Source organism: Perna viridis, chromosome 12 (assembly GCF_037379345.1).
Source record: "Perna viridis isolate PV_CMFRI_1.1 ecotype Kerala chromosome 12, ASM3737934v1, whole genome shotgun sequence".
Lineage (NCBI taxonomy): Eukaryota > Metazoa > Mollusca > Bivalvia > Mytilida > Mytilidae > Perna > Perna viridis.
Genome location: NC_142456.1, coordinates 1,663,973 through 1,689,990, shown reverse-complemented (window position 1 = coordinate 1,689,990; position 26,018 = coordinate 1,663,973). Strand labels below are relative to the sequence as shown.

At 31.9% G+C, this 26,018-nt stretch overlaps 1 protein-coding gene across 5 annotated transcripts; it reads left to right on the top strand.

Moving 5' to 3' along the window:
* Positions 1-4,374: 4,374 nt before the first annotated feature.
* On the top strand, positions 4,375-24,862 carry LOC148600711 (uncharacterized). Of its 5 annotated transcripts, none has more exons than XM_088554388.1 (4): positions 4,375-4,453; positions 19,635-19,976; positions 20,322-21,910; positions 22,797-24,689. In XM_088554388.1, exons 1-4 carry the CDS (start codon positions 4,387-4,389, stop codon positions 24,534-24,536), a joined length of 3,738 nt encoding a protein of 1,245 aa, XP_088410514.1. In that variant the 5' UTR covers positions 4,375-4,386; the 3' UTR covers positions 24,537-24,689. The 5 variants fall into 5 exon arrangements, with proteins under 5 accessions (XP_088410514.1, XP_088410510.1, XP_088410511.1 ...); XM_088554385.1 differs by adding an exon at positions 24,725-24,862 and having other exon boundaries at positions 4,376-4,453; positions 19,635-21,910; positions 22,797-24,483; XM_088554384.1 differs by having other exon boundaries at positions 19,635-21,910.
* The last annotated feature ends 1,156 nt before the right edge of the window (positions 24,863-26,018 follow it).

The following is a 26,018-nucleotide window of genomic DNA, read 5'->3' as shown; positions in this document are numbered from 1 at the left end:
CAGTATTCCTATGCTTTGGGGGCAGTAGGAGCTGGTCTCCTAATTACACTTCTTTCCATCAGCTCCCTATAGTCTTCAATGTTAATCAAAGAAATGTTTTCTTGGTTAGGTACCATTAAAAAAGTAACCAAAATGTGTCTTGACTTTTTATGGAAAAAAGTGAAAGACAAACTTGTAAGGTTTCCTGTTTATTATTTAACCACACTTTTTTATGAATTTTTGCGGATCGCTTTTTCGTGTTTAAAATGTTGTTAACCGTTTCAAAAAGTTAATTTGTAGTAAAAGGTTGATCTACATAAAGGTGTCTGAGTCACTTGCAGTTATTGTTGTCACATTAACAATAAAGTGTGTTGGTTTTGCTGTCAGTTTGACTTAGTTAGTGAACATTCCTTAGTTATTCATACCTTTAGTGTCGTGTGTAAGGCCATTTTATTGACCATTGCTTTACTATTGCTTTCCTGTTCTCAAGCTGATGTGAAGGCTTTTTTATTTTGTTTTTTATCATTGTGTGTGTTATATGGTTAGTAAAATGAGTACCTGCTACTGGTCCTGGAGGTAATATGAATCTTCCTTATGTACATTTAAATTTATTTGGTTAAGTTGTGTTTCAATAAATCACAAAAAAACATCTTGAATTGGATTTTTCTAAAGAACATACATATTCACACATTATATGTAGAACACTGCTTAAGGAGAAAACCATTCACAATGTGATTAAACCATATAACACATCACATTTTAATATATCGTTATAGATAGAGGAACTGGATGAAGGAGATAAACGCACAATTTGGATACTATGTTTCATGTTTTATTGTAATATGTTTTGTAAATATATTATGCATGTTTCATGAACATACATTAACATGATTAAGGTAGAATGTATCATATGTATCATGTCTATATATTTTCCTGATCTTAAATGTTGAATATGATAAACACATTTTCATATACATTATACACATGTAAAATATAGCTGATCTAACGATTGTTGAAAGATTTAACTTCATATTTTAAAAGAGAAGAAGCAAGAAGCGACGACCAAACATATTCTCTTTTTATCTAAGAAAAAGACATATATGTTGCATTTCTTTAGACTTTGTCCCGGTAGTAATGTATCGATTGAGAATAAATATTTGTTACTTTACAATGTTTAGATAAAACTTATTTCTAAATCATTTTGAGATGAAGGTTTAGGGTCATACCAAACGCAGTGGAAATATACATTAATATAATTAAAAAATAATTTGAAAGATAATCTGAAAGGATTTTCCATTGTACATAATAGTTTTGAACTACCGTAACAGATTAGTAAGATGCATTTTTTATTTAGTTCTTGTAGTTTCATCCCCATGCATTTATGGTTCTTTGCAGCAAAATAAAAACCTAATATGTTTGAGGTATGCTTATTGGGATTGGAATTATCTAGATTAAAAACTGTTTTAATGTATGTGTAAAAAAGGATCATTTAATCAAAATCCCTGACTTAAAAGTCATTTGGTCTTGTTTTGTGAGTAAATGGTACGATTTTACATATCAAAACATTCTATTAAAAAGGGAGTTTATTCCTATAATATACCCTGGATGAACATTTCAACAACATCAACAATTATTTGTTTTATTAACTAATCGCAATAGGCAAAGTTTACATTTACAATGGTCAGTTTTAAAATGACATACATGTAAATTATAAAGGCCTTGATATTATTCAGGTTATTGTTTTAACAAGGAATAGACAGGTACACTGTATTAAACACGTCAGTTACTTTAATGAACTATTGATATTAGTTTTTAGTTCATGTAATTCTGAAGTATACAACCCTATCCATGCTCTGTTGTAATATACGCTACGTTCGTCTTGTTTCAATAGAAAAGGACTTGTACAATTTATTTTAATATATTTTGCTGCTGTTAATGGAACAAGAGTTTGGTTGGGAAAGGATTTGAATTAAATTAGAAACTTAATATGTGCAATCATTTTAAATGTGTTTAATTTAAAATCTTAAATTATCAGATAGTGTTGTTAACAAAGGTTACTTGCATTTGCAAGAATATTTCATATAACCGCTCTCGTTCGAAGAAAATATCGAAACGACAAATGAAACCTTCCAGTAACATTAGTATGTAAATGATGAAATGTCTTCACAGAACGTATTTTGGAAAGATGTTTTATTGTCAAATTAGATGCCACGAAAGAAATCAATGGGATAAAAAAAGGGAACGAAACATCTAAAAAAAAATATAATACTACTCCTTATTTTAAGGAAGTAGGCAAACAAAAATCCTTGACAAAAGGAAGTGTTCTTAAAACTGAATGATTAAATTGGTATGCAGCTGGCATGCCAGTTAATTGCTAGCAGTCCTTAGCTTATACATTTGTGTAATTTATATTAGAGTTCTTTATTTATTTATTCAGGTGTAATTAATTTGTTATACTTTTGTCCAAGGAGGAAACATTTTAAAGGGGGAGGGTTTTGATCACGCCCAAGAACTTTAACTCCTTTTTGCACCTGTCCAAAGTAAGGAATTTTTTGCATCTTTATGTCCTGTTTCGTTTTCACCATTAGTTTATTGTTTGTGTTACTTGAGTATGTAGGGGCAATTCCTTTCCCTTTTGGGGACAACTGCAGCCTGTCCAATGGTTGGAGTATTTCCTCGTCGCTCAGTGGGTGTCTATGGACTTACAATTTCATCCATGTTGGGTTGCTGTCTCTTTAACGTTAACTTAAACACCTATTCTTATTATAATGAGATGTAACATAAGAAGAATGGATATGGTGAAAATGTCAAAAAGATAGCAACTCCACCGGGATGAAAAATGTCAGGTCAAAGCCATCCATGGACCTTCAAGGTACGACGACGAGGTAAGACTGTAGCTTGCTCCAGTACAACATTTCAGTTACCAGGGTTTAAAGGATGTACATACATGTAGTTGTCTACAAGCCGAATGTTCAAATGAAACAAACGAACAAACACACAACAACGAATATTAAGATATTTTCTACTCTCATTCTAACATACGTTATACTTGTATGTATCAATAGTCCTTACTACATTTGAGAAAACCACACTTAATCTTCCCACTAAAATCAACCAAAATTAATGAAACCAAGAATGATAACTCTTGCAAAGGGCTAATACTCAATCTATATATTACTTATTTCAATAATGCAACAATAAAATGACAAACTTACACAAGTTATGTGATCAGTAACAGTTTCTGAACTGAAAATAAAAGTGAATTCTTTGGGTTTTTTGGCATGCATAGATCACCTCCTGTCTGATTTGTATAAAGACTTCTACTTACGTAGTAGTAAAAAAAGTAGTACATTGTACTTGTATTGCCGGGATAGGTAGTCGAAAGAAGGAAGTAATATCAGTAGTAAAAAGTAGTAAATAAATAGGTGATGCTATATAGATGACATATTATCGTTAAAAAAAACGAGTTTCGATGTTTTTACACATTGTATCTACCCCAAAGAACTTGAGATAAAGTATACTTCAGACACTATGTGATGTCAGCGCCATTTTATGTTGATATAAGAATGATGCCATCACTACAGACGATTATGGTCGTCATCAGGAACCCATGGATCGTTACGGTGTATCCTTCTGCACCATAACACATATGGCATTGACCTTATACACTCATGTATTGGGTTAGACACACGCCGTGTAAAAACAACCTCCACAATTTGTGTACAATTTTAGTTGGCTCTTATACATCCTGATAATGAATTATTTCTAAAGAGTTTGACAGTTTGTTTAGTCAATCTAAATATTTAAAATCACATATAACAATACCTATTTAAATTGTTATTTCAGACCAAACCGGTATCGTTTGACGTATTTTTCTGCACAACATTTTTATCCTCCTTCCCTGTCTATATACTCCAAATGCAATGCAAAACATTGTTCATGTACTTTTCATTTCAGACTAAAAGATCATTTCTTTAATAATACCTGTTAGAAATATAATTACAAGAAAATCCATGTTAACAGAATGAAACTTGTGCGTTCTATAGTACCTGTTTAAGGAAATATTTGTATATAAATATATGTATAGAATTATAGAATTGTTTTAGTTTTGTTTACAAAAAAAAACCAACTTTTAAAAGCGTTAAGCTGTAACGTGTGATTAAATATCTACAAAACCTTTTCTTTTTATTTCGATTTGAATTACGTAAGATATAAGACACACAACTAAACAGGCAGAAAAAAAAATCATTCAAGTTTTTGAAATTTTGTAAAGAAATACATTATCTAGATCTTCGTCAAATATAAATAACATTAACGCCGGTTCTAAGTAATGTTTAAAATTCCAACCAGCGTGACATTTAACCACTTCATATAATTCTGTAAGTTTGAATTACATTGTTATACTGTATGATTCTTGCAACGCATAAACCGATTTCTGTTGGGGACATAAGTCATTTATGTCAAGCAAGTAAAGGTAGGGATTTGTTTATCGTTAAATTGTTATATCTTAAAACGTCTACTCTTTATTTATTTCATTGTCCTATTTTACCCTTGATTTTGTTTTTCTAAAGCTATTGTTAGCAACAGTCCAAAATATCAAACAGCAAAGGATTTATTGTTTATTTCATGTTAAACCTTAAGTAGCGTTGATTTATTAAAAACTCTCCTCAATCTTTGATTCCCTAAAAGTGTCGGTTGTTGAAGTGAATAAAGTGGTTATCATGTCGTGTTTTATAAAAAATAAGTATTGATACAGTTATAACGAGAGAAATAGTTTGTTGCTACAGCTTGACCCGTATTAAATGTCAAAATTAAAAGGAATGTAACAAAGATAGGAACATATTGTTTTTAACTTAAATTGTGACACGATAAACAAGGCTGATGAAGTTGGTCCTCATTCTCTAGGAATACGATGCTGATTTCAGTTCATTCGTTCATCAAATGTTTATTCAGTAAACAAAAATCAAATTCGGTTACATCCCTAGTTCAAACATTAAATAGATGCATACTCATAAAAATACGTCTATTAATATATACGTGAAACGGAGGTAAAAAAGAAATCGTTCTATATAAAGAAGTTAATTCACAGAAGAAAAGATATTCGTTTATCTGTGTATGATACGACAGTTTATTCTTTTCAGTTAAAATATGTATATAAATATTATTTCTCAAATATTCATACAAAGGCTTTCAGAGTAAATCAATTTAAAATTAAAAGAACTGTGACGCATGATTCAAGTTCTTGGAAATTATAAATGAACGTACTTGGTTTCAATTTAAATGATTTTATCTGTTGTTAAATGATATCGCTGTTTCTATACGCTTCTGGAACAGGGTTATGTTGCTACAATGTTGATGTCATCACTACAGAAGTTTTATGGACGTCATCATGAACTCTTGGATCGTTATGGTGTATCCATCAGCACCATGAAAACTGATTTATTCAACGGGTCATAGTTTTCCTTTCCTCGTTTGTCTACCCCGGACTTGACACTTACTCTACCGGTGCAACAAGTGTTTAGTGGAGTCCGAGTGGCTCATTTACTTTTATTACTTTGTATGTATGATTTTAGTTAGTTTATGTTCTTTGTTGTGTATGTCTGTTTTCCATGTCTGGTCTTTGTTCCTGGATTACATTCTTTTGATTACCGCTATAACCTTGGTTCCCTTGAATACTTTTTCTATCAAATCATGTAGCGAAATTAAATAAAACTTAGCTTAAGTATATTTGACATTGAATAAATGATAAAACCAATACCCCAACCGCAAAAAAAACGAAACAAAACAAAATAAAAACAATGCATAAACAAACATAAAGATTAAACAAAAACGATGCATAAAAATCATACAGTATATAGACTTGTTTTCACGTAAACAATTATTGTCTTTCGTAAATTTTGGTAACACGAAATTATACATCAGCCAATTTTTTCTTGAATCTGGTGGGTTAAAGATCTGGAAAAAACTAATTCATGTTTGATTGGCCAAGTTATCCAAGTGACTACTGCAATTGCTGAAACCTTATTTCTTTCGATCAGTGAAAAGATTAAATATTAACGAATGATTCATTTTTACTCAAACAGGTATCAATCGTTTGATGTAATACTGAATAATATGGCAGAAGAAAATGTAAACTGGAGACGACACCTTACAACTCGAAATTGTTTCATTGCTGCATTAACAGGTGTTTTATTCCTTGTCCTGACCTACTTCTTTGAAGTCATATTTAACACACTTATCCCGATGATCGCGACCTTGTCAGCATTGGCTGCGTGTGTGATTATTTTCATCGTTCGTGATGATCTTATTTTTGCACTCCTCACATTCGTTGTTTCATACATCAGCATTAATTTGATGCTGTCCTGGATTAGCTTAAGGTCTCTCACTGTACTTTTGATTATTTCCATTTTTATGGCTTTAGTCAAATGTTTGCGTCAGATAGAAAATAATACTGAAAAACACGAGCAGAACAAAGATGATGAACCTGAAAACAATTCTAATGAAGATAAACATCGGTCTGAAAAAGAAACTGATAATAATTCTGAAAACCCATCTACAAATACGACAGATGAAAGTACTTGTTCACGTATTACTAAGAAACTTTTACAATCAGCCTTGTTTATATGTGGAGGTGTTTTTTTATTTTCACTGTTAGGATTTTTAGGTGTAGGCTTTCAAATGCTATCTGGAGTAATGGGAGCTGGGTTGCTTAGTGCAGTGATTGCCAATAGTTCTGGACTTTTCTACATGTTAAAAGAAAAATTGTTTTCTATGTTGAATACCGTTAAAGATATTGCCAAAAGAATAGGTAATGTTTTATGGAAAGTAGGTACACAAATAGTGGACGTCATTTTTGCCTTCTTGACCAAGTTATGGAAACTTTTAAAGGATCTATGGCCATATTGTTTGTCCTTTTTGCAATGCAGTTATGAAATTTCATGGAAAGTTGTGAATTTTCTTTTTGTAACTGTTTTAATTACAGTTTTAACATTTGTTTCAAGGGTGATATCGATGGTATGCAAATGGTTTGGAACAACTAATGTTGCAATTGTTTTCCTTGTGATAATTGTCCCTTTGGTTTATCAAGCCTGCAAACATTTACCCCAGAGAGCAATCAATACACTAACATTTACACACAAGTGTTTATGCTGGATTCGGGATCTGATAGTAAGGTTCATGTTAATCATAATGCAAAGCGAAACGTTCGAAAAATTTCGGTGTACATTAAGTGATGTCATAGATAGTTGCAAAAGGTTAATTGGTAATTCTAGATTGACCTCCATGGCTCTATCGGAATCATTTACAATTGTCGTTTTAATATTTGCAGTAGACTATGTATGTTGGTTACGTTATGGACCAGAATTTGCAATGAATTATTCATGTGAAATTAGAATCATCACATTCATTTGTAAGGCCATTTTATTGTTTATAGCTTTGCGATTGTTTTCGTTGTCTTTAGATGATATAAAAGTATTCATTGCTGGCTTTGTTTTAACAGTTTGTCTGATATGGATCGTGACATTTGTGCCTCCGATCGGTCCAGTTTTTGCACTTTGTATTTGTCTTCTGTGTATTTGATTTTGGTTTCACTTTGATGAGTTTGAGGCGTTAGAAAAGATATAATACGAAAAATATGTGCACAGTGTACATAAACTTACGTACTAATACTTGCTATATGTACTACGTTCAAAACATTTCATACATATTGCACATTCACGCTTGTTTTGAAATCATATTCATATGCATACTTCATTTTCCAAAGAGCAGTTTGAAAAATCAGATAAAAATACGGCTACGATATTGCTATTTTTCAAAGTAGTTTTACTTGTTTACTCGTGTATTTTATGCATGTATTATAGATACATATAAACTAGATTGAATTGCCTTGAAATTTTTATTTAAAGCTTTCCTGTGTTTATTCAAAGTAATTTTACTTTGTTGTTGTATATTTCATTCATATATCATGAATAAAAATAAAAAAGTATTGTAATATATGTTTAAATATTGTGATTTCAATCCCAAGAACATGACAAAATATATTTGCCAAGATTATGGGGACAACTTCGCATTCTATGGTATTCCGGGGTATTGGGGTTGGAGATAGTGTATGGTGGATGGGCATTTTGAATGAGGAGAATGGGGAAGTTTTCAAAGTATCTATTAATATAATGAATGTATCAAACTTAATTTTAAAAACAAGTTTTAAATATTGAAGAATTTAAAAGTATTAAGTTCAAGTCAAAATGTTGATATTTGATTTAAATAATGCAATTGGAATTCTACGGGGTTATTGTAGTTTTGTGTAAGAAATGGGGATATTTCAATGGGGATTGGGGAAATGAGGAATGGGGAGACGCTGTATGGTATGATCGGGAAGTTTATATCGTTCAAGAGCAGTAATTATATCACATAAAAAGGTTTCGAAATAAAAGGTTCATGTAAATATCACAATACAAACGTCGTGCCAATTCTATAAAGAGGAATTTGCAAGTGTTTTTTTAGAAAATTAATATAGTTATTGGTCTCTAATAGGAATAATTAAAACTGTTTAAAGTATTCATTTCCCTTTCCACAGATATCTATCGATGATAGATTTTTTTCAGAATATGTCAGTAAAATGTTCGCGACTTTCTCTTTTTTATCAGTCTTAACTCATATTCCAAATTTATGATAAGAAAAGAAGCTTGCCAAGATTTGAAGACCGTACCAAGCATTCTTCATGGTATAAAGTGTCGTAAGGAGAAGTGAATGTAAAAGGTACAAATAAATCCAAACAAAATAAAGTTTCTCCCTGTACAATAACAAAATAATAGCTTAATTCACAAAAAGTTAACAACTTTTAAAAAAGTATAAGAAATGGACAAAAAATAAAGAATAAAGTAACACGATAAAATAAAATAATATGTTTTGCATCTATTAAATCGTAAGTGACTTCATAATAGTGTTCGGTTGACATAGGATAACCATCTAAATCGGACAGCAAGAAATCAAACGCATCTGCTTATGTGGGTCCTTATTGAATCACACTAGAGCATGTTTATGGTTAAGGATGTGTGTATCCATCTTTCACTAACTCTTTCAATTTTAGATTATCTAAACCTGTAATAATAGTCATTGTTCACAGGCAATATCAATTCACGAGACAAAAACTGTATGAATCATATGAAGGTTATCTTAAATGTAGGTCATTGAGAAGGAATCGTTGAAGAATAGAACCTAGCATATTCAAAACCGACAAGTAGTTGTTATCCAACTTTTCATCTCTTGAAGGTTTCTATATGCAACTTTTTGTCGAAATGTTGCTCACTGATGAGATATTTTGTAAGTTTCTCACAAAATCGTCATTACGAACTAGCTTACGCTATGTTTGAAATGTTCAAGGCGTGCACTCTGCTTGATGAGTATGACATTGTAGTTATGTTCATTGCTAGACTCATGAATCAGGGATATGAGTAGTTGCATCTTAAGAGGTCTCCTCTTTTTAAATCTGTCCTTAGTTGAGAAATATTCAGTTTCTTCTAAATCAAAGAATAAATGATTTTTTTAGTACAATGTTCCTTGACCACTGATTTACCGATTATGACAATAGCATGCGAATGTTGTTTTTTAATCACCACTGGTATAGGCACACTGCAATGGATGAGGGATGTTTAGCGCGTTGTAAAACCTATTGCTGTCAATTCAATCAAAAATAGTCCAAGTGTTCAAACTTTGGATGCAACTCGTCTTACGTAAACAACTATAAAACACACGTTTTCGAATTTTTAACATAGTTTTAACCTTGGTTCCCTTGATTACTCTTTCCTTGTACAAAGATGAAACTAGGAAACGGCGAGAACATGCAAATGAATAAACAATACAAAAATTAATAATAAAAAATAAAACAAACAAAAAAATATAAAATAAAATATATTTATTTATATTGAAAAAAAGTAGCAATCACATTAAGGAAAAGCAAAAGATTTTAACACAAATGTTGTTGACAATTGATTGCCTATGAATAGAGTAGATTCATCAGATACTGATAACCCTTCATATACTGGATGGATTGCGATCCCGGATTTTGCACCCAATAATAATAAACTCCCAGATTCCCAGTTCCTCTCGCTATTGTTTTCAACTCTTTTTTCGGTGTTTTCATTTTTCAAATCCCTTCTTATACTCAATATAGAACCGTAAAAATAGTAGGTATCTTTACTTTACCTTATATCACAGCTTTATTACAGTAACAAAATAATTGCTGTCCTACTTGTGGTAGTAGAAAAGACGGACTATCACCAACTAAAAAGGCTATGCTAGGTCTACATATTTCTTAAGTGGAAGCTTTTAGGTAATTTATTCCACAATAACTAATGGCTATTTTTCATATTATTATTGTACTTGTTATAAGCGTCACACAGCTGATATCTTATCAGAATTTTTGTTGCCCCTATTCTGGTCCCTTTCTTATTCCAAAAAAGTAATTGTAAAAAAAATAATTGTGTTATAGAATAATAAAGGGAACTATAGAAAAAAGTTTGGTAGAGCAAGTATTGGTCTCATTTTATGGAAAATTTCAGTTTATAAAATTCTAATACCTGAACTGAAAGTTAAGAAGATGTTCGAAGTTGTGTTACCTTCCGTGTGTTGCTAAAGCAGTCACGATGTAACGTTGGTCGGAATCAGAACACCTCCCTTACAGCTTTACTATATTTTTATGGTGACATTATATCAGATCAGGTACTATCAACCTTTTGGACAGATTGTATTCTTAATGGAACTGAATTCTTCTATTTTCCTGAAATAGAAAATATTTTCAAATACCTTCAAGAATCAAGAAAACTGAGGTAATTATGCTTCCTGTAGAGAGGTCGCTTTTTAATTCAGACTCTGTCTAACATTTTTCACTGGCAGTAGATTTATATTGCTTTATTGTCTTATGTTGTAGGTTTTGTTTATTGTTTTATTTTTTGTATTTTTACTTGCGTGCTCTTTAACCGGTCTTGTATTGCTACTTCCAATGAATTTAAATGAGGTTAAATAGACCGCTAAATATATAAAGTGTACCTACCATTGAAACTAAAATAATGAGTTTCCAGACATCTAAATTTTATATTTCAATTTCCGATTCATCAATATATTGTAGACATTGTTTCTTGAGACACTCCGGTAGTCCGCAATTCACGTCTTATTACAGGATATATTAAATCTTGCTTATTATTGCATCTTATTGCATTCTATTTACAAAAATCCATTCTTTTTGATCTATTAAAATTGTTATTATTTAATGCATTTTTATTTATCATAAACGTCTGATACATGTAATAACAGAACTAGAAGTAATATAACGCACTCTATATTTTATTGTTTTCGTTACAATAAACAACATAAATTAAACAAAGACAACAGAAAAAGGAACAGATATGGTGAAACGCAATAAATACACCATAGTATAACCTTTATAAAAATAGTATATACTTACAACCATTACCAAAAGGTCTTTAATAAGTGTAAATACACCTTGAAATAAGTCCTGAAAGGCTGTCTATGTTGTGAAATGGCTCACATTTAACGTCAATAATGACTTTGTGATATAACGATAACCACGTTTAAAAGGTAAAAAAGGAACTGAATACAGATAAAATATGAATAAAACCTAAATACAAATTGATAAATGTTAGCCCAATTTTTTGGTCTTACGGCATTCGTCAGGGGCAAAAAAGTACTGAAGATACATTTTGCCCCTGAAGAGTCCAAGCTGCTCATTTACTTTTGTTGCTTTGGACGTATTATTTTGGTTATTTTATATTCTTGTGTATTCCATTGACATGTCTAGTCTTTGTCCCTGGATTACATTCATTTGATTTCCGCGCTACGTTAAGTTCCCTTAACTTCTCTTAGAAATAAACTTTAATCTACAAACAGGTTGATATCCAGCCTTTCTCTTTAATCAATATTTCATTTTAATCTTTTGGATCAAGGGATTTGGTTTCTTACTGCCTTTATCACTTAGTTTAATGAAAATTGTGCACTTGATTTCAAAATTACTTAGTGCACAGAACAATTATTAATGTTTGCCTAGTATATCATTCATTGGATAATTAAAACTGTAAAAGTAACTTAAAAAGCAAACAAAACATTCCCAAAATTGAAAATTTCGGATTTTAACTAATAAAATATGATTGATATTTTAATATTTGATAGGGAATTTTGAATGGAGCGAGAATAATTATTTTTAATAAACTTTAATATCCTCTTTATAGTTCGTCCAAGTTATATACATGATTAAACTAGTCGTAGGTTAAATAATGTATTAAATCTACAAAATGACAACATTTAACAAATGACATTTATCACACATGGTGTAGGTCCGCTAGCTATCGTAATGATTATTTACATCTAAAGTTAAAGTTACTGAGCATAGACGTATGGAATAACTAACAGGTAAGAATAAATGTGTCTTTAGGAATTCATTTTTTTTTTAATTTTAAGTACACACTCAGCTGTTTTAAAGATTGTATAATCATGAAGGGCATTATGTCCCAAAGTGAATACTTTCCAAATAAAATGGTCAACAATTGTTTTGTTATACAAAAATAAAGTCATGATTTATAGAAATGATTTAAAATTTGAATGCATGATTATGATATTATGATAGAGTAATCAAGGGAACCAAGGTTATAGCGGTAATCAAAAGAATACAATCCAGGGACAAAGACCAGACATGGAAAACAGACATACACAACAAAGAACGTAAAGTAACTAAAATCATACATACAAAGTAACAAAAGTAAATGAGCAACTCGGACTCCACTAAGAACTGGGAGCATGGACCAGGTGCACCGGTAGAGTAAGCGTCCTCTGCTTTTCTAGAAACACCCGCCGAGTTGCTCATAAAAAGTCAAGTCCGAGGTAGACAAACGAGGAAAGGAAAACTATGATCTGTTGAATAAATCAGTTCTCATGGTGCTGATGGATACACCATAACGATCCACGATTATATTATGATATAATATCAAACTAAGCCTAACTTTAAAAAACTGAATAGGGTTTCTGTATTTTGTTATTTTAAGTAGCACTCCAGCTAAGAATCATGCAAATTATGATTCATGGGTGAAAAGCCTACATATTTTTATTTTTGATATTTTGTTTAAATTGTCGTAGTAAACAGAAATTAACATTCAGTTTTTCATAAAAGCCGTGTTCTCAGAAGATAAAAATTATATAGAATGCACAGTAATTTTCAGGGAGATAACTGTAAATGGCACTCAAATACAATAGAATCTATTGGATTTTCAATGATGATTACCTCCTAAGAGCAGACAGATTTCAATGAATAATTATACATTTCATTATATAGACCCATACAACGACTTAATTACAAAAATAAAAATATGTAGCCTTTTTCGGGGTGTATCACATTTTTCAGATTTTGCATGATTCTTACAAATAAAGCTACTTATATATATGAAGGTATTTGTTCTAATTATTTTTCTACAGTGCTGAGTAACCGAAGTTCGAATAGAATGTTTCAATCTACCCCATTAATACATGTACTTTGCCATGATATACTAGTAGTTTATATGGTCGCGCAGATGTACGATAGTAATACGCCGAACTGCGTTTTTAATCACGCTGAAGTGCGATAATTAGAATTGATTGTTGACCGCTTATAACAACGCAAAATGGGATGGGTGTGCCACCATATCAAAATGTTCTGACTCTCACGTAGACCTTGTTTCCGTTAATACAGTAAACATACGAAAACCTTGAAATTCTTTAATTTTTTTCTTGACTAGCTAAGCTAACTACGTAAATATTTAGAACGGCTGTTGATAGCTATTTTGCGTTTTAGGAAACACCCACCGAGATGCTAATGAAATGTCACGCTCGGGGTAGACCAAAAAGGAAAAAACTAAGACACGGTGAATAAATCGGTTTTCATGTTGCAGATGGGTACACCATGACGATCCATGCATTTTTACTGTGTTTTCATCAGAAATATAATATTTCCGTGAAATATCGTAAATGATTACTACCTAATTAACTTAGTAATTTTAGGCAATTTTATGACACGTATTTCAGCGTTAACTTCGTCAAATATGAAAACAAAAATGTCACCCACTGCATTACGGTCAAATGATATATAGTATAATGAATGACAATTTACCCAATTTATCTAATTCAGTTTGAAAATGTATGATATGATATGATGATATGATATGATTTATTTCGACTAAATATCAACATATTGCATGTGTTACACAATTTACAACATACATATACACAATATAAAATACAAATATATATTGTCTATAAAATTTTAAAAGTATAAAAGAATTGAACTGTCAAAAATATAGAACCCAAGACGTTGATATCTAATCAATAGCTTATTTACAATGGGGTCCTCATAGAGTAAAAATCTTAGAGGTGAACAAAAAGTATAACAATTCAAAACTTTGGCAGGGTATCTTGAAAGGAGACAAATCACTAGTATTATAAATAAAATATAAAAACTTTAAGTGTCCAAAGAAGAGTTCATGGCTGTTGACAAAAGGTAGTGTCCAGGCGGCAAGCGCCACTCTGCAACAGTAACAATGGTCCTCATCCAGTACTCATCTTCAAACACACAAAGTACTGACGTACAGTAAAATCCACTGTATTACAATATTATAATGAAACTATTTATGCCGAGCTTGCTTCAATTGATCAAATAAAAAAATCTTTTATTCCTAGTTTGAGCGCATCTGAATTTTTTAAACTCTTTAAATTTGCTGGTAAATTGTTCCAGTCTTTAATTGCATTATAATAAAAAGATTGAACAGTTGGCCCCTTTATAATTGGAACATAAAAATTATTTTCACTAGATCTGGTAAAATGGTTATGACAATCTCGAATTCTTGTGAAATTACAGTTCATATAAGATGGTGATTTTCTATTAAATATTTTATAAACATGGTTTAACCTCATTTGTCGTACCCTGTTTTCCACATTAAGAATACCAACGTCTTTAAATATATTAAAATCTATGCTATGTCTAGAGTCCAGGTTTTTAATAAATCGAATGACTCTGTTTTGAACAACCTGAAGTTTATTTTTTAATTTTTTATTGAGACCAGCATACCAAGATGAGCATGCATAGTCGAAGTGGCACTGAATAAGTGCCACACTCAGTGACTTCCTGGACTCCTCTGATAGACATTTAGCATTTCGGTACAGGAACCCCAGTCTTGAGCTAGACTTTTGGACAATATTTTTAACTATAGACTCCCCAGACAAGTATTGATCTATGTTTAATCCCAAATATTTTAGGCTTGTCCGTGAATCTATTGTATGGTCGTTGCATTTTACACTAAACCGGGTAAGTTTCTTTAACTTTCTTTTGGAGCCAAACATAATGCATTCTGTCTTACCCAAATGCAACGACAGTTTATTGTCCACCAGCCATCGACTACAAGACTGGAGTTCCTGACCCAGTCTGGATGATATAATACCGGGATCTCTATGTGAGTATAAGATTGCACTGTCATCAGCGTATAATAAAAGTTTGCATTGTGAGCTGATACTGGTTGTCATATCATTGACATAGCACAGAAATAAAAGAGGGCCTAATATACTACCCTGAGGTACGCCACAGGTTACATTCAAAAATTCAGATTCTGTTCTGTTTATGACGACTTTTTGTTTTCGATCTGATAAGTACGATTAAAACCATTTTGTGGAAGAGACACCAAGAGATTTTAATTTGTGGCAGAGAATGTTGTGGTCCACTGTGTCGAATGCTTTTTGTAGGTCGAGAATAATCATTCCTGTGTATAAACCATGAGATGTTTGTGTTTTTATATGGTCTAGTAGGTGTATTAGACATGTGTCGGTTGAGTAGTTAGATCTGAAGCCTGACTGTAGGTCGTATAATAGGTTATGTTTTACCAAATATCTCTCCAGTTGTGAATATATGGATGTTTCTAGTATTTTTGATATCACAACTAGTATGCTTACAGGCCTGTAATTACCGACATCCAACCTGCTGTTTTTCTTATAGATTGGACAGACACGTGCTTGTTTCATGTCATCAGGGACAATGCCACTGGTAATAGATAAGTTTATAATAAATGTAATAGGTTTATTCAAAACGTGTGCTCCGTCTTTAAGAAATCGTGAGGGAATACCATCCAGACCCGTACTCTTTGTAATATTCAGAGATTGTAGTTCTTTAAAAACAAATTCCTCCGTAACAGGAGACAGTTCTAAACATAAATTATTCATGAAAACCTTTCTATAAAAATTTTGGAAAATATTTGAGCTGTAATTGTAAAACCCTTTAGCTGCTGGCAGTTTTGCAACTAGTTTTTCAGCTACAGTAGTTAAGAAGTTGTTAAAATGATTGGCAATTGTGCGAGAATCATGACAGCTACTGTTTTCAATATTTAAAACATTTTTTGAAGTATCTTTTTGCTTATTACTATAACCCAGATTTCTAAATTGTTCCCATAATTTTTTGGGGTTGTTTTTATTCTCTTCTATCTTATTTTCAAAATAACAAGATTTTACACTGTTTATCATTCTTTGCACCTTGTTCCTCAGTTTACAATAATTTGAGTAGTCCTGATCACAACCTGATCTTTTAAAAATAGAAAAATACTGATCTTCTCTCTCTGATATTAACTCAAGTATTTCTGATGTTATCCAAGGTTCAGTTTTCTTTTTAACCTTTATTTCTCTTATCGGAGCTACCTCATCTAATGTTGATAAAAATAAATCTGAAAATGCCCCAAACTTTGTTAACATTTCTACAAAGATATAATTTTGACCAGTCTACTTTGGTCAGCAACTCTGTGAAAATATCTTTATCATAATATTTTGTAGATCTAATCTTAATTGAGTTGTCCACAAAAGTAATGTCACTTTTTTATATATCTTTCTTGTACAATATGTCAATAAATGATCACTTAAGCCAATGGGTAAGACACCAGATTGGCTTATATTTTCTTTTATATTACAGATAATGTGATCTAACAATGATGAATGTTTGTCTGTTATTCTAGTAGGTTCATCAATAATCTGTTTCATATTATGTAGGCTGAGGACACTGTTATAGTTTTTGTACCCATTGGAGTTATTTTGCAACCAGCATATATTGAAATCTCCAAAAATGTAAATTTCATGTTGTGGGTTAAGTTTATTTAGGATTGCATCAAATTGTTCCAAAAAATCATTCTGCTTTGGAGGTCTATAAACACAGCCGATAACAATTGGCTTAGATTGTGGAAGGAGGATATCAACCCAGATGGCCTCAATATTGTCGGAATGTAAGTCATTTCTACCAGAAAAGGCAAGGTCTGACCTGATGTAAATGCAAACGCCACCGCCATTTCTATTTCTGTCAGAACGAATTAAGCTGTATCCGTCTATGTGTATTTCGGAATTCGTAATGTAATTATCTAGCCACGACTCAGTAATTGAATTGTTTTCGAGTTAATTGAACGACTCGAAAACATAAATAACCATAACAAAGCTCGCTTAAACAATATTTAAATAAAAGAAATTATAAACATTCAAATTTGATTCTTTTAACAGTATTATAACAAAATAAATTTATCCAATGTTTTTGTATTATCTGGTTGTTGTTTGAGATGATACATTGCCTGTAGTATTATGAATATTAAAAGATTAACTCGAGTAGTTCAAAGGTCAAAGTATGGTTTATTTTTGATGCGTAATTTAATGTCAAAGGGACAAGGTAGGAACTTAGCAAGTGATGCAATTTCTACGAAAAGATTTTTTTTTTACACAAATACTGTAGCATTTGACTGATTCATATATCAAGTAATTACAAAAAGTATACAATTATCCAATCGTATGAAAGAGTAATTAAGGGAAGCACGAATCTAGGGGAAAACAAAAGAATGTAATCCAGGAACAAATGAAATGAAATAGGCAAAATTTATCCTTTCTTGAACCCCTATACCATCAGTGACATTTCATGCAAAGTTGTTTATATTAAAGAAGCTGTAATAGGACGCCAATTTCACAAGAAAAATTTTGAAACACAATTGTACAGCATTTTTAGTACATTTTTGGTACATGAAGAAATATCGTAGTAGCTGTTAATGTCTCCTGTAGCCAATTTCATAAACAACAAGATGCTGAAACCTCCTGTGTTGTATTTGATGGGTATACTTTGCCTGTATTTTAGGCCATACCAATAATTATCTATAATTACAATGAAATTTGGGATTTCAACTGAATTCTGTATAACAAATTGAAATAAACTGGTAGAGGAACAATAAGGGTGAATTATTATTCAATAAACGCAATCTATTATGCAACAAAAAACAACAACAACAAATTTGTCATTTTATTTCTAATCGGCACAGCTTTATATTTTACCCCGTCCGTATGCCTCATGCACAAACAAGCGGTATTGTTCAACAATTGATTGATATTGTATATTTATCTCCAGTCACTGTCATATAAAATATATTAACTGACGATTAACAAAATTGTTTGCTTAAATCTATTTAATCTGTGCAAACTCCGGATGAATTTTTTTTAATTTTAATTTTTGTTTAAATCATAACTTATGAAATTAAGAATATGGTCCTTCTTGGTAACTTTTTAAAATTAAACAATAACAAGTCTGTATAAAAAGCAAATAGATGGTGTTTTGTCTAGATGAAAAGATACACATTATATAGATTGCGTATGAAATAACTATTTTGCAAGCGTCATTGTTCTTCATGAGGTTGATTAAAGTGGAAGATTAAGACACGGCGTATGTTGAACACCCAATTACCAATAAATAAATAAATAAATAAATAAACTTACATCGTCTGTTCGAAGGGATTTTTCTTCAGCTTGAAGCCTTTCTATCATTTGCAGTGGCTGATATGTATATAAATTGGGGGGAAATATGGAATGTGCAATATAATGAGTACGCTATCATTGAAACATTACAGTAAATTAAATGAAATAGAAAACCTCAATCTTGAACATAACTGAAAGTTTGACAATCGACATCCTTCTTGTTTAGGGTTCTGTCAAGTTAGAAAGAAAAAGCAACTCATTTAAGACAAACGAATTTCTTATTGTCAAAATTTTCTTCTTCTGAGGCACAGCCTTCTTCCGCATCTGCATATCGTATTTTCATTTAAAAAAAAAAAAAAACGTTAAGCCAGAACTAGCTTAGAATAGGTTTTTTTTTTCAAATCGTGTCAGACTTCTTGCAATTAGCTCCCTGGGACATTGCAACTACAACTTTAAGATCATCACTTCAAACGTTTTATGGCCATCATCGTATACTCATGGATTGCTTTTTTGTATCAATCTCCGCCATGAAAACTGATTTCTCCATCGCATTTCCTTTCCTCTTACGTTTGCCTCCGACGTGATATTATGATAAGAACTGTCAGTACAATCCGGGTTCCTCATTCATGTTTCCTTCTTTGTCTTTATCATGTATGGTTCAGATAATTTGTTGTATGTGTCTTTTCCTTGTACAGTCGTTATTGTCGGAATATATTCTATTGAGTGACATTCAATCTGGAATCATTGTTTTCTACTATAAAAAATGGACACTTGATATTGTCTCAATAAGTTTGGATGATTTTTATTGATATTCATAAAGTTCAAAAACAACAAACGCCTTATTTACTCACATATTCATATAATTTCAGATAGAATGGAACGACCAAAACTTAATGCATTTGTTTTATTATATTTTATGTTGTATTCGTTCAGTATGGAAGTTCGGGGAAACTTAAACACAACTAGAATTCTTGAAGCCTATATTGCAGCGTGTGGAACATTAATTTGCAACAAAGTGAAAATAAATGGATTTATACTATCAAATGATGTATTCAGGAAATATAACTTTAGTTGTCCAAAATGCAGTTGTAGTACAGATTGTGTTAGGATGCGTAATTGTTGTCCTGACGTGTTTTTGGAACAAGAGTTTACTTGCTTCAGTACCTACGTAATTGGCAAACCAGAATATTATGATCATAGCTATAATACAGGTATTCCTTTCTATGCAAGTGGTAAAATATCAAACATTCCTCCAGTAGTAAAGATATCAAATAGATGTTTTCACAATACAAAAGCAGTAAACATAAAATTTAAATATAATTGTGAAATTGGTATGAACGAGATTGATCAGATTCAAAGCGTTCCAGTTACTTCATTGAGAACAAATATCACATATAGAAATGTTTATTGCTTAATGTGTCACGAAAATATATCTCAGAGTTCTTCATCACCGTGGGGTGTGTATTTTGACGACTATTTAGATTATAATGCACTCAATTTTCTTTCATCGTATGACGACATTGTAAAATATTTAAAGAATAATTCTGTTTCAATAGCATTTCATAACAGACGTGCTCCTATAATTGAATGCATGAATAGTGAAGCAGATCTTAGAATTGTTTCAGATTGTAATATCACAGGCACATGGGGAATGTATGATATAAATATACACAGAGCGTGTAGGACTTACGATAATATATATCATGGGTTTAAAAATATATTTTGTTTCATCTGTAACCCTCCCAAGTTTGAAGGTGACATCATAACCTCATGCAATGTGACTGGAGAATGGGCTGTTGCTGATCTATTTTTAGAAGATGCATGTAAAAACATGGTTGAATCGACAATCACCGGAATATATAAAAATGTGTTTTGCTTTTTATGCAATATCAATAGAATGGAAGATACTAATATTTTGTTCTCTGAATATGGGGAATTAAAGCATACGACATTTGAGAAAGATGGCCGATACTACTATCTTTTTGATAATGAAAATATAAAGAAAATGGTAAATAAATTGGGTGAAATATTAGTTAATAAGAAAGAAGAAAATTTACGTTTGCATAATAAACAACATTACGAAAGAAAAAATTCAGATCGGAGGCGTAAATTACTTAAGAATTATTATCAGTTAAATAAAGAAACGGAATCGTGTAATTCAACATTTTCAAATATGTTAAATTGCAGTTGTGGTGAATTTTGTGTATTCGCAGAAGAACCTTGCTGTGTGGAAAACATCTTAAACAATCAAAACTACATATGTACTGTCCTTAATAGTTATTCGCATTCAAAAGGTTGGCTTTTGTATGGTTATGAAAATAATACTAACACATTCGACGATAAGGAATCAACTGTTTTCAGTTTTCTGCCCGTAAGAGTGAGGGTAAAGGATTTCTTTGTGGATTTTCAAAATGTGTACCATGCAAGCAGTTTTTTCGCAGAAAAATCAATCCAAACAAGTTCATCTACATGGCAACTCTTACCATGGGATTTCCATCTAGAGTGTTATAACTATATCCCGAGCCTTTACATGTACAATTCAACAATATTTTACTTTTTTCGTCAAGCAAAAACAAGTAATTGTCAGTTTAGATATTCAGTTCCTCCTAATTCAAAGCAGTGCAGTGGGGAAACGTGCATGAACTACACAAAGGAATATTCAAAAGGAGACTATGAATATTTTTGTGCAAATAGCTTTTCAAAATGTAACGTCACTGGAAAGTGGAAGAAATACGATTCAGATATAATATGGGGATGTGAAAACTTAGCAGATTTAGAAGTACGGAAAACTATCTGTGATATTTGTAACCCTAGGAAAGTCAACCTCTGTAATGAAACAGGTCAATGGGAGTTATTTGATCAGGAAATCGTACGCAAGTGTCACACAATGCCAGATGTAGATAGTTTTGGACAATATAAAAACGAGTATTGCTTCATATGCAATGGAAACATTTCGAGTACTTTAACTGATTTTGGAACGAAAACGTGTTTATCTGACGCTTGCCACACTAGTGATAATAGCGAATTACATATAACAGGTCCAAGATGGAAAACTTTCTTTTCACTAGAGAAAAGCCAGGTTACAAACAATGCTGTTGGAGGCAATGAAAACTGTGCCATATCCGAAGTATATGATGTTTTACAGGTAACAATGTAAAGTAATTTTAAAGGACCTACTACTTGAGCAATTGATTGACTAACATAACACATGAACAGACTTTTTTGGTCCACACTCTTGAATTGGAATGATAGGACATTGTAGTTATTTTCCTACCACAACAATGTCATTCAATTGATATTATGTCCATGTCGCTCTGGATACATCTGCTTGTTGATAAGTTAAAAGTTATAACTGATCTTAAAATACTTCCAAACTCAAGAACAATTGTTATTACTGCTTTGGAAGGATCAATTGAAATAGTATCTTAAATTTTGTCATACATCATACAAAGTAACAAAAGCAAATGAGCAACTCGGACTCCACAAAAAACTTGGAGCATGGATCAGGTGCACCGGTAGGGTAAGCGTCCTTTGCTTTTCTAGAAATACCCGTTGAGTCGCTTATAAAATATCAAGTCCTGGGTAGACAAAATAGGAAAGGAAAACCGTGACACGTTGAACAAATCGGTTTTCCTAGCTAGCGCAGATGGATACACTATAACTACCCACGAGTATCTTTTATCTCAAATTCAATTTGGGGTAGATGCGATGTATCAAATTCCCGAAATTAGGTGAAAGTAATTTAAGTTTTCATTGATATAAATTATCATGACAAAGGAAAAATTCTAACAATATACAGGCAACTGGTTTTTCTATAGACTTTAACGTTTTGCAATATATCAGAGTAAACATATTTTTAAATTAAGCATGACCACTGGTGAGTAACGTGTTATATCGTCTTATAAACTGGGGAAATGGAAAATTCTCTTCCATTTCGTACAATTGTTTTAACACATATGACAGTTTTGTGTTTAAAAATTCATTTAGTTATGTTTTAATAAACTTATGACATTGCGCTTCATATTTTGTAGAACAAATGTACGGAAATGAAATGTTCAGATGGTAGAATTCTTCGAGGTCAGTTATGTGTTCCATTTCTAGAATTTGGATATAACGTTGGATACATCATGCCCTTATTGATGCAGGGTGTATCGTACATTACTTACAATGACACTTATTCGTTCTTGATTGGGCTCCGCGAAAAAGTACAACAATTTGTTCACCGCAAACTTACTGAGGTTAAAATTGTAAATCCAGATAAAACTATGATATATAGCGGATTTGCAGGTATAGATGTTGATGAAAATGGTAGAGTGTCAGTGGATGCAGTGCCGGACACCTATGACATGTTCCATTCCAATATATATGCTACAGAATCTAATTGCGGGGATACCATAGAAGCTAATACTAATTTTACCGTCCACATAAATATTAAATTGATATTAAAATCTGTATTACGTAAATCACTTGTAGAACAATCTCTTCTCAAAATCACAAATCAAAGTGCAGTAGTGTTTATGTCAAGCGAATCAGAGCATGGTATTGCATTGTTTAATGTTTCTTTATCAAGAAACTCAGAAGCCATGTTATTACCTGACAGAACACTAAACCATAAATTCGATAAACAATGTCACGTAAATGAAAGTTCTAGAAAGAAGTTTAAAAGAAGGTATGCAATTTTATCCACTTTAATAACATGTCCACAAATTGAGATTCAGAACGGAAATTATAGCTTTAACAACAATACTGATGAAGTGACCATTCTGGGAATTAAAGTCAAAAGATTGGACTATATGTTCTCTTCAGACAGGAATATCAAAATATGTATAGATCTTTACGAAAATATCCTTAAATACTCAGGAAATCAAGAAACACAGGATACGTTACGTATAATGACCATAATTGACACAATATTATCTGTCTGTACTGTATGCGGTCTTATTTGCCTATTGATAACATTTGTGACATATGCATTATGTCCACAAATGAGAACAGTACCTGGAAAGAACAATATGTCGCTTGTTTTCTCAATGTTTGTTGCCCACACCCTTTTTCAGTTTGGGCTCTTTAAGACCAGAAATGACAATGTCTGCAGTATTATTGGTGTTTTGATGCATTATTTTTGGCTATCTTATTTTTGTTGTCTTACAGTATGTTCTTTTCACATGTATCGTGTTTTTATCGCTATGACGAATTCGATCATATCTCGAAGCTGTGACAAGAAAACGACCCTAAGATACATCGGTTTCTCATATGGTATTCCTATTATAGTGGTCAGTGTTCATATTGTGTCAAAATTAGTGTTGGAGTCCGCCACTGGATACGGAGGTGATATTTGTTTTATAAACTATCTAATGGGTATGCTTGTAACTTTCATCATTCCAGTAGTGTTGGCATGTATCAGTAATATCTACTTCTTCACAAGAACGGCTATCGCGATACGACGAAGTGTATTGGTATCACGTAAACATGATATAAACACCAATAAAAGTCTAACAACGATATATGTTAAACTGTTCACTATAACAGGAATGACTCTCATATTACAAGTAATTGATTCATTTCTGCCAAACACAGTCTTAGGAATTATATTTTCTGTAACTGTATCACTCTTAAACTCTTTACAAGGAATATTTATATTTATATCGTATGTGTTGAAAAGGAGTGTTCTAAGAGAAGTAAAGAAAAGACTGACAGAGAAAACGTTTTCGTCAAATAGTAAGTCATTTGTTTATGAGCTCTCTGGTAGTAAAAATCCGGACGTTACTTAAGAGTTAAAATATTATTTTAATGTAAAATATATTATTAACCTTCAGCTTGTTTCTCTAGATTGTAGAAAGTGGAATTTGCCAAACAAAAATTATAACATATTTGTATTTTTAAAGAACTTGTTTAATTCGTCTAGGCAAAAAGGAAAAAAAAAATTGTATTCTTCTAATTTATTATTTTTTTTTTTTAGCGAAGTAAATTAGCATACATAGGCATCACCACGTAACCAAATGTCTCAGCTTTCTGATGGTATCAATAACGTCGCAGTAATAGTTAAAGATTTTATGGGTAATAATATATATAGATTAAAAATAAACAAATAACACTATTCTTGCATAAAAAGTACCGAGATGAAGACGGCACATCGGTTAGATACACCCCGTGTAGTTTAAAAACCTTGTTAGTTGCACAAGTCTTGACCTTAAGTTTGCTGAATATGACCTTCATGGTTTTTATTTCCTTTTCATTTATTATATTTTCTCATCAAAAAGTACTTCAAAATGTCATACAAACAACGTTCCATAACTGGATCTCCTAATTGTACCATCAAATCTCTCAACACTTTTAACTTCTATACTCACAGCAGTCAAAGAGGGTTTGCAGTTCTACCACAACACTTATTACTCCCATAGTGGTATTAATTCAGTGTGGATCCTGAAAAATTCCAACGATCTTTTGGAGACAATTACTTCAAGACTATTATATTAGTATAATAGCATTAAAACCTATGATTTCTCAACACTGTATACTTCTATTCCCCATACTCAGTTAAAATCCCGACTTAAAGACATTATAAATCGTTGTTTTTCCAAAAAAGATGGTACACCGAGAAACAAATATATAGTTCTTGGTAGAGATTCCTCATACTTTGTAAGAAATAATTCCAAATCATCTTCTAAATATACAGAGGAAGATGTTTACAAAATGCTAGAATGTTTAATCAACAATATATTTGTCCAGTGTGGTGGACGTGTTTTTTCAACAAACGGTCGCCATTCCAATGGAAACAAATGGTGCTCCTTTACTTGTTGACCTATTCCTTCACTCTTATGAGGCTGACTATATTGCTGATCTTATCGGAAAGAAAGAATATCGTTTGTCTAGATCCTTTAATCTCAGTTTCCGTGATATAGATAACGTATTATATTTAAACAATCCAAATTTCGGGGATTTGATACATCGCATCTACCCAAAAAAACTTGAGATAAAGGACACTACAGACACTGTGAAGTCAGCCTCATTTCTTGATCTACTCTTAGAAATCGATGGTAAAGGAAAACTATTAATCAAACTTTACGACAAACGAGATGACTTTTGATTCAGAATTGTCAACTTTCCTTTCATCTGCGGCAACATCCCTTCAGCACCTGTGTATGGGGTGTTCATATCACAACTCATACGTTATGCCAGGGCTTGCCGAAACTACGCAGACTTTTTGTATCGCGATAGAACTCGAACAAATAGGCTTCTGGAACAGGGTTATG